Source organism: Pleurodeles waltl, chromosome 6 (assembly GCF_031143425.1).
Source record: "Pleurodeles waltl isolate 20211129_DDA chromosome 6, aPleWal1.hap1.20221129, whole genome shotgun sequence".
Lineage (NCBI taxonomy): Eukaryota > Metazoa > Chordata > Amphibia > Caudata > Salamandridae > Pleurodeles > Pleurodeles waltl.
This window is the reverse complement of record NC_090445.1, coordinates 517,231,681-517,247,051: the sequence shown is the minus strand read 5'-3', so window position 1 is coordinate 517,247,051 and position 15,371 is coordinate 517,231,681. Positions and strand designations below refer to the sequence as shown.

Genomic DNA, 15,371 nt, shown 5'->3' with positions numbered 1-15,371 from the left:
CCATGCTGTTACATTACATAGAATTAAGGGCCCTTCAAACAAATGAAATTCAGCTGAATTCAAACGTTCCCTTCTCAGTCAAAATGTAGGAGTAGGGCCAAGCTCATATCACCACAATGACCAGTGAGGTTCTGATGGAGGAGAGACCAGGCAGCAGCCTGATACTAATTGACATGGTGAACCACAACATCCTAATTAGACCATTACGACTGAGTTGCCATTAGTGGAACAGCACCCTAATGGGACAAATCCTTTCTAACAGCTTAGCTTGAAACAATCCAAACAACCCCCTTCCTCTGATTTTTACATGAACCAATGCAGTGAAAAATTCAGAGGAAGGAGGAATGCTGTCTCCTAAATTATGGTATGTCAGTTTGAATCAATACCTGTGGGCTCTAAGTGCAGTACTGCATGAGCTATGTGCAACAGTTGACTGGGGTGTCATCTGGCAGGTTTTCAGTCCCATGATCCAGTCAAGAGACAAGAAGACATGTACTCATATGTTCACTTGATCTGGGTGATTAGATACCTGATTTAGTGATGGACTGGAGATAAGAAATAATTTGACTTTGCCACCATGTTATTGTGAATGATAAAAGTGAGTAAGCTGTCTGGTGTAAGACCAATATATTTACAGTGGATTAGAGACAGGGTGAGATTCAAGGTGTCTAGAAGAGAAAGTTGAAGTTTGGTCTTGGAGGAGGACATGGAAAGGAGTAGCTCAGTTTTCTGTGAGTTTAACATAAGAAAATTCTCTGGTATCAAGTTCAGAAGACTTTTGAGACAGATGTGTGATTTTATAATGTCCTCAGTTATCTTTCTTTTAATATATAATTGAGTCTTATTGGAACTGAGGTATTTTTGGAATCCTCCATATGTAATGATAGATTATTTATAACCTTCAATCATCAACTTAATATCGTTAGTGGTAAGCTAGGATTCCAGTGGACGTCAGATGTCTCTTTCAAGGTTCTTGTCCCATTTTACACCAATTAAATGCCTCTTCTTTGCTGCTGAGGGGTGGTGGAGGAGCCACAGTGGAGACTACAAACAGTAAAAAAAATATCTCGTCTCATTGGGCAAGTGATAGCAAGAAGAATGCTCAGGGTACCAAACAAAAAAAAACGGGGCAGCAACTGCTGCCACTGGCAACACCACATTTACATCCATTTGTGGGTGGATAAAAAAACTAATGGCGCATTTGTGACAATATTGACACAGTTGTTCAAAACATACAGTGTGAAATATTATTGACCCAGTCATCAGATGAATGAATAAGTGAATGAATGAAGAGCCATTTATAAAGCACTTAGCTACTTCACAAGGAAGTGTCCCGGATCTCTTCACAAGGAGTAAAACAGACAGACATAGAATTTATAATAAAATAGGCATCCTGTTGGAAATGGCCCTTTTTTCAGGGCCATCCTTAAACTTTATGTGTTTTTCCTCCTATTTTTCCTGACCAGTTTTTGTTGGCTTTAGGACTCTGCCACTTTACCACTACTAACCAGTGCTAAAGTGCATATGCTCTCTGTGTAAATTGTATTGTTGATTGTTTTATACATGATTGCCCACGGCCTGTCAGCAAATGCTACTAGTGGGCCTGCAGCACTGGTTGCCCCCCCCACATTAGTAGCCCTGTACACATGGCTCAGACCTGCCACTGCAGTGTCTGTAGGTGCAGTTGTAAACTGCCAGCTCTACTTGCCAGGCCTAAACTTTCCCTTTTCATACATGTAAGGCACCTCTAAGTTAGGCCCTAGGTAGCTCCATGGACAGGGTGCAGTGAATGTTAAAGGTGGGACATGTACTGTTGTGTGTTACATGCCATAACAGTGAAATACTGCTAAATTCAGTCTTCACTATTGCAAGGCTATCTCTCTCATGGGTTGGGTTAACATGTGGGCTGCCTTTAAATAACTTGGAAGGGCAGATTCCCTTTGAGAGCAGACAGAAATATGGAGTTTGGGATCTCTGAACTCACAAGCCAAAAATACTTCTGATAGTGAAGTAGGTTTTAGATTCTTAGTTTGAAAATGCCACTTTTAGAAAGTAGGCATTTTCTTGCTTAAACCATTCTGTGACTCTGCCTGTTTGTGGATTGCCTGTCTGGGTCAGTTTGACAGTTGGGCTGTTGGTGAATCCCCTCAGTGAGACAAAGGGAGCTGGGGTGTAGCCTGCATATCCTGATGAGCCATCTGTGCTAGAGTGGAGGGAGGAATGGTCACTTACACCTATATGGGCTATGCCAGCTCACTCGCAATGCCCTGGTGTGTGTCTGGGTCCTGGTCTGGGCAATGTAGGATCTTGTGAACAACAGAGACTTTCCTTTGAAGTTTGCCTACTTCAAAGGCAGAAAGGGGTATAAATAGTGGACCCAAAACCCCAGACTTTGGATTTCTTCAAGATCATTCTGGAACCAAGAGAAGAACTGAAGAACTGAGGAGGAGTGCTGCCCCCGCCTGTGACTGTGCTTTGCTGGGCTATCCTGCAGTTACTGCTTCTGCCTGTGAAAGGGGACAACAACTGGATTTTTGTGGTATATTCCTGATTGTGATCCACTGAACTGAGGACTCCCAAGGGCTTGAACTGAGCTTACCTCCTGTTTTGAAATCTCAGGGCAATCAAAGACTTACTCTGCTAACATCTGGACTCTCTGCTGGAACTCCTGCCCTGCCAAGTGGTGTCCTATCCAGTCCATGGGCCCTTGAAGGGGGAAGTTGGCAGACGAGCTGAAAATCCACACACAGAATGCCATGTGGGGAAATTTTTGATGAAGAAGAAGAAGAAGAAAAATGGTTTACCATCAGACCTTACTTTACAAATTCATGGGCTGCAAACCATTTCTTGATTTGAAGAACGAAGAGCCCTATGTCTTGAATCGTCTATTTGGTCCTAGCTCCTTTATATTAATAGGCAAAAGTCCCACCAATCAAATCCCACTCCTAACGGACTGTTAATTAAAACCGCCACTCGGAAATTTGAAGGAAAGGCATACAAGGCTTTAACTTGAATGGCGCAGTTAAGTGCACAAAGAATGCAATGCTTCAATTGCAGATGTATTCAGAAATATAAAATATCACATAATGGACAAAATGTACACCGGATGAAAAAATTTAAAGGGGTACGATTCTGTTGTACAAAGCTACGTGCGACAGGCTTTCAGCTGTAAATGTGTAATCAATCAATCAAAAAAAAATTGTAGAGCGCGCTACTCACCCGTGAGGGTCTCAAGGTGCTGGGGGGGGGAGGGTTACTGATCGAACAACCATGTCTTGAGGTTCTTTCTGAAAACCAGGAGGTCTTTGGTTTTGCGAAGGTCAGTGGGGAGGGAGTTCCAGGTTTTGGGGGCGAGGTAGGAGAAGGACCTGCCTCCTGTGGTGGTGCGTTGGATGCAGGGGACTGTGGCTAGGGCGAGGTCGGCTGATCGGAGGTTGCGTGTGGGAGTGTGGAAGTTAACTCTTTTGTTGAGGTAGGTTGGGCCGGTGTTATGGAGGGATTTGTGTGTGTGGATGAGGATCTTGAATGTGATTCTCTTGTCTATGGGGAGCCAGTGAAGGGATTTGAGGTGTGGTGAGATTTGTTTGTGGCGGGGGAGGCCCGGGACAAGGCGTGCGGCTGTGTTCTGGATTCTCTGGAGTTTGCATTTGAGTTTGAGTGTGGTGCCGGCATAGAGGGTGTTACCATAGCCAAGTCTGCTGCTGATGAGTGCGTGGGTGACTGTCTTTCTGGTTTCTGGGGGAACCATTTGAAGGATTTTTTTAGAGTGCGGAGTGTGTGGAAGTAGGAGGAGGTTAGAGCATTGATTTGCTGTGTCATGGAGAGGGAGGTGTCAAGGATGATGCCGAGGTTGCGTGCGTGGTTTGCGGGGGTGGGTGCGGGGCCTACGGCGGTGGGCCACCAGGAGTCGTCCCATGTGGTTTTGTTGGGGCCGAATATGATGATCTCGGTTTTGTTAGAGTTGAGCTTGAGGTGGTTAGTGGTCATCCAGTTGGCGGTGTCGAGGAGAGCGGCGTGTAGGTTGGTTTTGGTGGTGGTGAGGTTGCGGGTGAGGGAAAGGATGAGTTGAATGTCATCTGCATAGGAGAGGATAGTGATTCCGTGTGCTCAGAGGATGTTGGCTAGGGGGATCATGTAGATGTTGAAGAGTATGGGGCTGAGGGAGGACCCTTGGGGGAATCCGCAGGTGATCTTGGTAGTGTTGGAGTGCAAGGGTGGAAGGCGGACTCTCTGTTTCCAGTCGGTGAGGAAGGAGGTGAGTGGAGGCATGTGCGGAGTGTGTGGTGGCAGACAGTGTCAAAGGCTGCAGAGAGGTCTAGGAGGATGAGTGCAACGGTCTCGCCTTTGTTGACTTTGGTCCTGATGTCGTCAGTGCATGCGATAGGGCGGTTTCCGTGCTGTGGTTTTTGCGGAACCCGGATTGTGAGGGGTCAAGAGTGTTGTTTGCTTCGAGGAAGTGGGATAGGCGGGAGTTGACTAATTTCTCTGCAACCTTGGCTGGGAAAGGGAGGAGGGTGATGGGGTGGTAGTTGGAGAGGACCTCCGGGTCGGCTGTTTTTTTTTTAGGAGAGCAGTGATTTCTGCGTGCTTCCAGGGGTCTGGGTAGGTGGCGGAGTCGAAAGAGGAGTTGATTGTGTTGCAGAGTATGGGGGCGATGGTTGGGCTAGCTTTGTTGTATTATCATTCAATTACTGAATTCTCTTATGTGATGGAACAGTGCGCCTTGATGTTATGTGGAACAAAACAGAAATGGTTAATCTGAGCCATTCCTAATGAAATGTTGCTGTTTTTCCCTCTTCCTACATTCTATTATTAATATCATAGGAAAGGCATTTACTGTAGTAAGGAAGTATTTCATACGCTTAGGGTCTACAATTGTACACTGCCTTTATTTATAATTAGTTTTAACCAGCACATTCATGCCTATACCTTAAATAAAGAATGTCAATTATTTTTATTGCAGTAAAGGAAGTATTCATTCAATGTCCGATCTGCTGCTTTTCATTTGTTTGTTCCAAGTATCGTATGCCAGACATTATTAGTTAATGATGATGAAATTCGTTATTGGTAGACCAGTCAGCTTTTCCAAATGACATGCATAGAACATATATTTTTAGGGGGTTGACTTTAATTCCAAAACATCTGCTGTGAATGGAGCTGTAAAGGGAGTTCGCAGCAGTCAGGTTTGCAGAGCAGGCACCCATTTTGCAAAGTGTTCCGTTGAGAGAAAACAAACTCCCAAAATGTCGGTTTGTTTTCTCTGAACAAAAATAAAATGGCCCCGATGCGCAGTGAGCTCCTTCTCTGGGTGTTGCGGTAATTCCACGTTTTCCCTGCCTGGTTCCACCATCCTAGCATGGCGCATGGGATCATCACTGGGATCTAACTGGGCCAGGGTTTACCACCAGTAGTGCTAGAGAGCCACAGGAGGCTTGGCAAATGGTAACGCAACGGTTCCCCAACTCAAATTAGAGCGTGAGAATCGTGAGTTTGGTGAAGTGGGAGGAGCACCAGTTTAGGTTGTTCGTCCTGCTCAACCAAACCCTAAATGAAACACTTAGGCCCATATTTATACTTTTTTAGCGCCGCATTTGCTCCGCTTTTTAATGCAAAAGCGGCACAAATGTACAAAATCCAATTGGATTTTCTATGTTTGCGCTGCTTGTGCGCCAAAAAGTGGCGCAAATGCGGCGCTAAATAAGTATAAATATGGGCCTTAGTTGGATGTCACATGGGTACCAGAATATCGAGATTCGAAATACTGTGATTCAAAAATATCATAGCAAAAATATTGACCACCAAAATATCTACAAGTTATGTATATGTAGGTAAGTATTGGTTTACTGTGTTTAAATCCACAAATATATACCTTTACAACATGTATTTTCTAGATTTGGAGTTAGGATTAGTAAATTTACATTGCCATGTAATTCCATCATAATTTGGTTATCAATATTTTACTCTTGGTTACTTTACTATTATGACTTAGGAAGCCATTTGTTCCCTCTTTGAAAGCATTTTAATTTGCCCTTACACTTTTTTGCCCACTATGCCACTTCAGTTTGGACGGAGCCATATCCAAATCAGTCTTCACCCTTTTCATGGAAACAGTCCAGCCAGAACTGTCAGGCCAGGTTCTTCCTGAACTGGAACACAAGCAACCTAGGTCTGGTATCAACCTAGTTAGGGTCTTCAGCCAGTTATTGATTGGTGCCACTGGCCCAGAGAGCTTTGGACCCACATCTGGGCATACCCGGCACACACAGGTTGGGAAATGCAAAAACAATAAAGTGATTGATGGAATCCTTGATTTATTTTCAGCCACTGGCAATCACCCTTGCCCACATTTCAATCCATTATTTTGTTTTGCCAACCATGCCACTTCAGTTTGGACCCAACCATATGCAAATCAGTTTTAACCCTGCTCCTCATGGGAACAGTCCAGCCCAACTGCCAAGCCAGGTCCTCCCTGAAGCGGAACACATGCAACCAGGACAGGTTTTGCCCTAGTTAGGGCTCTTCTGCCAGGTATAGCTTGGGTCCAGAGCCACAGTGAGCTCGAGACCCACATCTGGGCAGACCTAGCACACTTCAATCAATTAAGTGGATTTATATAGCATGACTCATCACCAACAGGGTGTCCAGGTGTATGAGGGTCATGATTGTTCAGGTGACTCAGTCAAACAGCCAGGTCTTGAGTGCTTTTCGGGATTCCAGTTGAGAGGTAGAGGTCCATGGCTGCAGAGGGAGATCATTCTGGGATTTTGCCATGAGGTAGAAGAAGGATCGTCCTCTGCTGTAGCTTCAGTGGATGGGTCGAATGTAGGGGAGTGAGAGGGAGACGGAGTGTAGTCTGGTAGGGTGATGGAAGTTCAGACAATGGTTGATGTAAGCTGGTTGTGCAGTGCTTTGTAGGTGAGGGTCATCAGCTAGAATTGGCATCTGTTTTGTATGGGGAGCCAGTGAAGTTTTTTGAGGTGGAGGGGTGATGTGGGTCCATCTGGGGAGGTCAAGGATGAGTTTGGCAATTGAGTTCTGTGTGGTCTGTAGTCTCTGCAGAGGCTGTGTGGTGATCTCAGCGTAGAGTGCATTGCATCAGCTGGTGATTAGGGCCTAAGTAGCTGTAAATCTAGTGTTCAGGGAGAGCCATTTGAAGACTTTCTGTAACATGCCAAGTGAGTGAAAGCAGGCAGAGGTGACTTCATTGATCTGGGACTTCATGGTCAGTTTGCTGTCTAGGATTATGTGAAGGTTTTTGGTGTAGCCAGTGGGTGTGGGTGATAGTCGTAGTTCTGAGGGCCACCAGGCAGTTGTTCCAAGGGGTGGTGTTGTTGCCAAAGATCAGCCCTTCCCTTTTGTCTGTGTTGAACTTCAGGCAGTTATCCTTCATCCAGTTGGCGACACTCATCATGCACCTGTGGAAGTTGGTTCTTGTGTTGGGGGGGATCTACTGAGATCGAAAAGATTAGCTGGGTGTAGTCTGCGTAAGGTATGATGTTCAGTCTGTGGGATCAGACGATGTTGGCCAAGGGGGTCATGTAGGTATTGAAGAGGGTGGCACTAAGGAAATATCCTTGAGGGACACCACAGATGATGTCCTTGGGTTCTGAGGTGAATGGAGGTAGGCAGACCTTCTGCGTTCTTCTGGTGAGGAAGGAGGCGATCCACTTGAGGTTGTTTACTTGGATACTGATGTGATGCAGTCTTCTGATCAGGATGTGACGAGATATGGTGTGAAAGACTGCTGGGAGGTCTAGGAGGATCAGTGCTGCTGTTTCTCACCAGTCGAGGAGGGCACTGGTCTCATCGATGGCTACAATAAAGGCAGTCTTGGTGCTATGGTTTGCATAAAATTCAGATTGGGATGTTTCTAGGAGAAAGTTCTGCTTCAGATATTTCGTGAGTTGTCGGTAATGGCTTTTGCCAGGACTTTGGTGGGGAAAGGGAAAAGGGAGATTGGGCGGTAGTTTTTGAGTTCACTCTGGTCAATAGATAGCTTCTTGAGGAGTGGTTTGACTTCTGCATGTTTCCTGTCATCGGGAAAGGTGGTTGTGGCAAGTGAGGAGTTGAAGAGAGTGGTGAGCTTGCTGCTGATCCTTCAGCTTACAAGGTTATAAATGTGATGTGGGTAGGGGTCATTGGGGGCTCCTGAGTGAACAGAGTTCATGATTGTGGTGGTGTCCTGGGGCTGAACTGGTCCCATGAGGTAAGTTATTGGTCCTTGTTGATTTTGCTGAGTGCGTGAAGGAAGCCTGAGGGCTTGGGTTCAAAGTTCTTAAAGATGATGGTGATCTTGTTGTGGAAGAAGTTGGCGAGTCTCTCACATAGTTCTTGGGAGGAGTAGTGTTCTGTGGCCATGGGGTTGTCAAACTCTCTGACGATGTTATAGAGCTCTTTGCTGTGATTGGAACTGAACTCGTTGCAGTAAGCTAGGCATTTGGTCTTTGTCTCTGTCAGTAGCCAGTGGCAGAGGTTGAGGGAGGGCTCAAAGGTGCTCCTGTCTGAGGTGTCTTGCTGGTGCATCATCTTCTTTTCAGTTGCTTGCAGTGGTGTTTTGCTGTTCTCAGATCCTTGGTCTACCATCTTGCATGCTTGGTGGATCTCCTGTGTCAGCTGGTGTTGATGGAAGCGATGATGATGGTGTAGTTGGGGATCCAGGAGTTGAGGTTTCTGACAGCTTGGACAAGGTTGGATGTTGTGTTTGGGCATTCTGTGTTGAGGGCATTGGGCCATTGTCTCTCTGATACTTTGCTCCAGGTGCGGTGGGGGGTGCTGGGTGACTTGGAGGTGGATGCGCAGGAGCTGGAGATGTTGAAGTGTAAAGTGGAGTAATTGGTCCAGGTGAGTTTGATGATGTGGCTATACTTGACCTTGTTGCTGGAAGTAAAGATGGGGCCCGGCGTGTGTCCTGCATTATGTGTGAGGTCGGTGATGGGTTGGGTGAATCCGATGTTATTCATGCTGTCGAGGAGGCTGGAAGTCTTGGTGTTACTGAGGTCATCGAGGTGGACATTTAGATCTCTGAGAAAGATGTAGTCTTTGGAGTTAATGGAGAGAGAGAGATGCCAAAGTCAGGGATGATGGTGCAGAAGCTGGAGCATGGTCCAAGTGGTCTGTAGGTGAGGGTGCCTCTGATGTTGGTTGTTCAATCTATTTGGAGTTTAAGGGTGAGGTGTTCCAGGGTCTGGATAGTGTCTTCTGCCTTGGTGGTGGAGTGGATATTCTCTTTGTGGATGATGATGATCCCCCCTCCGGGTTTCTTGGTGTGGTCTCGGTGTGTATCCGTCAGTTGTTTTTTTTGTGATGTCAGGAGTGGATGTGGGAGTGAGTGAGGTATCAGTGAGGAAGACAACTTTGCGGGTGAGGGTGGTGTTGAGGTCCAATATCTCGGTGGCATGTTTGCAAAGTGAGCCTGTGTTGAGGAGGAGGCAGACGAGTTGTTGTGAAGTAGGTGTGTTGTGCTGGTAGGCGACCTGATGATGCAGTAGATGGAGCAGTGGATGCAGTAGAAAGGTCCTACTGTGGATTAAGGGGAGGTGGGGCAGCATTGGTTGTCATAGTATCCGTGGTTCAGTGCTCTGGATTCGACGGCAGTGTAGCTTCAGGGTGTAGGAGAACCAGAGTTCCTGGTATTGGGCATGGTCCAGGCATGGACGGATACAGATGGGCTTTCCATTGGTGAACCTTCTGGGTGCCAGCCAGCGGCATCCCCACAGTGTGGCCTCCACTAGGTAAGGAGGAGGGAGAGGCGCTGGGTGGTGGTAGGTTGGGCTACTGGGAAGCAGGAAACGGGCAGTGGCAAAACAAGCAGGAGAAAAAGAAGGTAGGAAAAAGAGGGAGAGGGAGGGGCACTGGGTGGTGGTAGGTTGGGCTACTGGGAAGCAGGAAACGGGCAGTGGCAAAACAAGCAGGAGAAAAAGAAGGTAGGAAAAAGAGGGAAAAAGCAAGGCACAGGCAGGTACAAAAGGGAATGGCACTAAAGCAGATGAAGAAGCCAAAGACCAGAAGAGGGAAAAAACTAGTCATAAGGAGGGCAAGAATTTGGCTGATCGGGGGGCCAACAACAAGCGAGAGAGAGGGGGGCTCGGGACCTGATGAATAGGGTTGCGCTGTGCTCTCCATTAAGTAGGTCCTTGAAGGAAGGGGAGGAGCTGGGTGGCGGTGGGCGGGGCTAGTGTGAGTTGGGCAAGAGGTGGTGGCAAAACAAGTTAGAGAAGAAGGAGGGGAAAAATGAGGCGCAGGCATAAAATGGAATGGCACTAAGGCAGTATGAAAAGACACAAAAGGCAAAGAAAAGAAGAAAGAAAAAATGAAACACAAAGAGGATAAGAATCTGGCTGATCGGGGCCAACAGCGAGAGAGAGAAGTGGGCCTGGGACGTGCTTAGGGTGGCAAATGCAAAAACAACAAAGTGATGGATGGAATGCTTGGATTAATCTCTGCACTGGCCATGGCTCGAGCTACCTTCCAATCCATTGCTTTTTTTCCCACCATGCCACCTCAGTATTGACCCAGCTATATGCAAATCAGTCTTGATCCTGCTCCTCATAGGACCAGTCCACCAGTGTCTGAGATTAACTCAAGCATTCCATTCATCACCTTATTTTTGCATATGCCCAAACTCACTGTGCCACTGGAACCAAGCTATACTGGCTTAAGAGACTTAATCAGGGCAAAACCAGTCCTAGGTTGCTTGTGTTCCAGTTCAGGGAGGACCTGGCCTGGCGGTTCGGGCTGGACTCCCCCTCCTGGAACCATTAATGGCCCTGGGAACCGCCACTACCTAGGGCCGGCTCGCTGTGTCCTGAGGTGCCCACCTTGGGACATAGTTGTTTGCTGTCAATTGGCAGGAGATTTAACAGCTCCACCAATCGAGAGCAAACAGTTAGTCTGCTCTCAGCGAGTGGGAACAGAAAAACTGATCATGCCCACAGGGAGCACACATTTCTTCTGTTTTGTTGCCCGCTGTCAAGCAAGCAGGAAAGTAGATAAAATAATTACTCCACTATGCAGGGAGCTGCATTTTATGCGGCTCCCTGTGTTCGGGAGCAAGTCCAGGTCCTGCGGGGGGAGTCAGAAGGGACTGCGGGGACATTGAGGCTCCCCTGTGGTTCCCATCACTGCACACTGGGTGCCCTGGGTTAAGCCAGGGCACCCAGCAACAAATGACCGGACCCCTATTGATGGGGTCCCCGGAGGCAAAATCAGGCTGCGGAGGGTAGGTGCATGGTCCCCTTCCCCTTGAATTAATTGGTCGGGTCCCCAGGGTCAAAATCAGCCCAGGGAGGGGGGGTCCATTGGCCCCCTCCCCTTTCACTAATTGGCAAGAGTCCAAGGGATGGGGTCTCTAGGGCCAAATCGGGCCGGGGAGGTGGGCCTCACCCTCCCTACTCCTTGCCCACATATGGGGGCTGGGCCAATCCCCTTTTAGTAGTGGGGTGGGCCTCAGGGGGTGGGGCGTCTGGGGCTAATATCGATCTTGGGAGAGGGGCCTCACCCCCTCTCCTGGGGAGCCCCTGCCAAGCACGGCCAAAGACCATGTGGGGGTAGGTAACTATAACTCACGCCCTAACCATGAACTGCTACTTAGCCCAGTAATGACACCTTGTATGACATCATTCATAATATAACTGCAACATTTGCAATAAAATTAATGATGAGAAAACTTGCATGGCGGGGGCACAAGCTATGGTTTTGTGAGATAAGTATAACTATAACTGTTGAATTTCTATGGTTCTGTGCATGTAAAATTTGGTCCTAACTATAACGTCCCTGTAACCTTCGTGTTTTCAGTGTAAATATATATATTGTAGGAAAGTAGCCTCTTTCTAGCTTGGTTACCCCCACTTTTTGGCCTGTTTGTCAGTGTGTTTGACTGTGTTCACTTGGATCCTGCTAACCAGGACCCCAGTGATTGTGCTTTCTCCTCTAAACCTTGTGGCTGGTAACTTTTTCTTTCCACATTTGGCATACTGGTCCCCCCATTTAAGCCCCTAGTATATGGTTCCCAGGTACCCAGGGCATTGGGGTTCCAGGGGATCACTATGGGTTGCAGCAGTTATTCTGCCACCCATAGGGAGCCCATGCAAAGGGTTCTGCAGGCCTGCCATTGCAGGCACCCCTATGGTATGCCCTCTCAGCCCAGTGGGCAGGGTGCAAGTACTTGAGTGTGAGGGCACCCCTGCACTATCAGAGGTTCCCCCACAAAAACTTGGGATCCATTGTCCTGGACTTTTTGAGTGCGGGTATGCCATTTACCTATGTCCAGCTACATAATAGTAACTGCGAACCTGGGCATGTTTGGTATCAAACATGTTGGAATCATACCCCTATACTGTTGCTAGTATTGGAAGTATGCTTCCATGCACTCTGGGGGCTCCTTAGAGGACCCCCAGCATTGCAGCCACCAGTTCTACAGGGTTTTCCCGGTAGCTCAGCTGCTGCCACCCCTCGGACAGGTTCCTGCACTTCTGCTGCTTGATCTGATCAAGCCCAGGAAGGCAGAACAAAGGTTTTCCTATAGGAGAGGGAGGTAACACCCTTTACCTTTGGAAATAGGTGTGACTGTCCTGGGAGGGGTAGCCACACCAAGACACTGGTTTACTTTGAAGGGCACATTTGGTGCCCTCTATGCATAAACCAGCCCACACCGGTTCAGGGACCCCTAGCCCCTGCTCTGGCACGAAACTGAACAATGGAAAGGAGACTGACCAATCCCATGTCCATCACCACCCCAGGGGTGGTGGCTAGAGCTCCTCAAGAGGGTTCCTGGATTCTGCCATCTTGTTGCCAAGGTTGGCAGGGAACTCTGGGAGCATCTGAGTAGCCAGGCCAGGAAGATGAAGTTAGAGCCCCGTCCTGACAGGTGCTTACCTGGTTAGGTGACCAGTCCCCCTTTCAGGGCTACTTAGGGTCTCTCTCTTGGGTGGGTTCCAAGATTTGGCTTGCAAGATTCAAGCAGGACTCCTCTGCAACCTCTACTTTGACTTCTGGCCACTGGAACCGCAACTGGACCCTCCAGGAACAGACAAACTTTGTTACAACAAAGAAAACTCTTCTGCAACTTTGTGTCCACATCTCCTGCCACCTTTGCAACATTTCCTCGGCCGTGCATCCTCAGAAGACTGGAACTCTTCAGCCTGCACAAGAAGGAGAGCTAGGAATCTCCCTTGGAGTGAAGGAGTCACTCCCCTGCAACCGCAGGCACCTTCAACAAGTGACGATAGCCTGTGTGGATCTCTTCTCATCTTGAGCTGCATGGAACCTGCATCACGGGTGGTGGTCTGGAGTAGTCCTCTTGGTCCTCTCTGCCAGCTGTCTAAATTTGGTGGAGGTAAGCCTTTGCCTTCCCACGCAGCACAGTACCCCTTTACACTGTGTCTCTTTCAGCTGCCAAGGCTTGTTGGCATCTCCTTTTACGGGATCTTCAGGTGACGTGTAGCTCCAGCCCCCAGCACTCCATCCTCGAAACACGCCTCCTGCGTGGTTCTCCTGCAGTGTTGGATCCTCTTTTGTAGTGCTGCAAGGCTTTCTTCTGTGACTCCTGTATCCCCGTCCTGCAGGTACTGCCTCTGCTCCTGTGGACTCTCTGCGATGCTGAGGGTCCCCTGTCACTCCCCCTCCTGAGTTGAGTCCTCCTGGGCCTTGCTGGTCCCCGGCAGCACCTCTTTTCTACTAAGTGCAAGTTTGCCTTTACCAAGGCTTGTTGGTGGAATTTCTGCACCAACACCCATCTGCAATCTTTCTTCCAGCTTGTGACGTCCTCTGCATCCATCTGGAACTCTTCTCCAGCTCCAGGGCTGCAGTGCTGACCTGTTCTTCATCACTGTCGACTAACTCCTGCATCCACAGCTGAGTGAATAGTAGCTCCTACTCCTCCTGGACTCCACTGGGACTCTTGGACTTGGTCCCCTCTCCCCACAGGTCTTCTTTCTTCAGGAATCCACCACTGGTTTTCTTGCAGGCATCTCTGGGTGTTTTCACTTTCTTCTTTTCCTTCTTTTGGGTGGTTGGGGAAAATGCAGAGTTCTACTCCTGCATTCCTGGTCGCTGGGGGTACTGTGTTACTTACCTCTGTGGTTTTCTAAAACTCCCAGCTCCCCTCTACACATTTTAATTACCTAGGTGGGGGTACCTTGTTTGCATTAAATGTTTTAGTATATGGTTTGGCTCCCCTTAGGGTCACTATTGGTTATTGCTATTTGTTCTGTTTCCTGACCTTTTCTATGCCTATTTCTGAGTACTAGTGTATATATTTGGTGTATAACATACCTCCTAAGGGTGGGTTACCTGTCTAGTATTTTGTGGTGATTTGTTCCAAAAATAAAGTACCTTTATTTTTGTACAACTGAGTTTTTTCTTTCAGGGGTGTAAGTGCTTTGTGACTACAGTGGTATTGCATGAGCTATACATGTCGTCTTGGCTGTTCATCCACAGCTACCTCTAGAGAGCCAGGCTTCTAGACACTGCCTACACATACCTGGTATAAGGTGTAAGTAAGATAGGTACCCACCACACACCAGGCCATCTTCACACATATATATATATATATATATATATATATATATATATATATATATATATATATATATATATATATATAGTGATCTCATACAGGAGAACTAAATCAATTATGCAGCATGCATGATAATTAAAACAGTGTGTAGTCAAGAGGATTAGTAAAAGAAAAACATGTGCTATGCTTTTTTTCTCCAGGGTGATAAACTCAGGAAAAAGTCAAAACAATGAAGACCAAGCTTGCTGTGAAATAGTGAATGTCGAAAGAAGGACAAGCAATTCTCACAGAAACTCCCTGTCTTCCACTGATGATGAGGAAGTCGTGTGCAACACATACACACCTGAAAACAAGGTATAGACACTTCTTTCTGCTCTGGCTTTCCAAAACAGTGGGTGGTATGCATAGTGTTCGTGTGATCAGTTTTGCACCTCCTTAGTGAGATTTTTAAATTGTGAGAGTATGTTTCGCTAATAAGAACATTTCAAGTCGAAAGCTATAATTTTATTGCAACAGGTTTAGATATTGGGTTTTGTTTTTCTCCATGGGGATTCAGAGACATTATGAAGTGTGTTGTGGACTGGAATTTTCTTCATTAGGGTATGAATGAATGAGTAAATAGAAGTATATAAAGTACACAGCTTCTCATGAACAGGGTGGATTGGCTCTAATAGAAGCATAAGGCAGGGGAAGAACAACCTAAGCAGCAGAAGAGAAATGGGTTTTGAAAAGTTTATGGATGGTGGCAAGGTTTGTTAAAGTCAGAGACCCTCATTATGACTTCGGCGGACGGAAACGCCCATCCACCGAAGCCATGCAGTCAGAAAGCCACCAGTGAGGTGATCTGACCGCAAGG

General features: G+C 47.3%; 1 protein-coding gene across 1 annotated transcript in view; it reads left to right on the top strand.

Annotated features, from left to right (window-relative positions):
- Positions 1-15,371, top strand: part of LOC138299948 (protein phosphatase 1H-like) — a 246,907-nt gene that overhangs the window by 142,287 nt on the left and 89,249 nt on the right. The window contains exon 2 of the mRNA XM_069238676.1: positions 14,716-14,869. Coding sequence (XP_069094777.1) covers positions 14,716-14,869 — 154 coding nt within the window. The remainder of the gene's footprint in view (positions 1-14,715; positions 14,870-15,371) is intronic.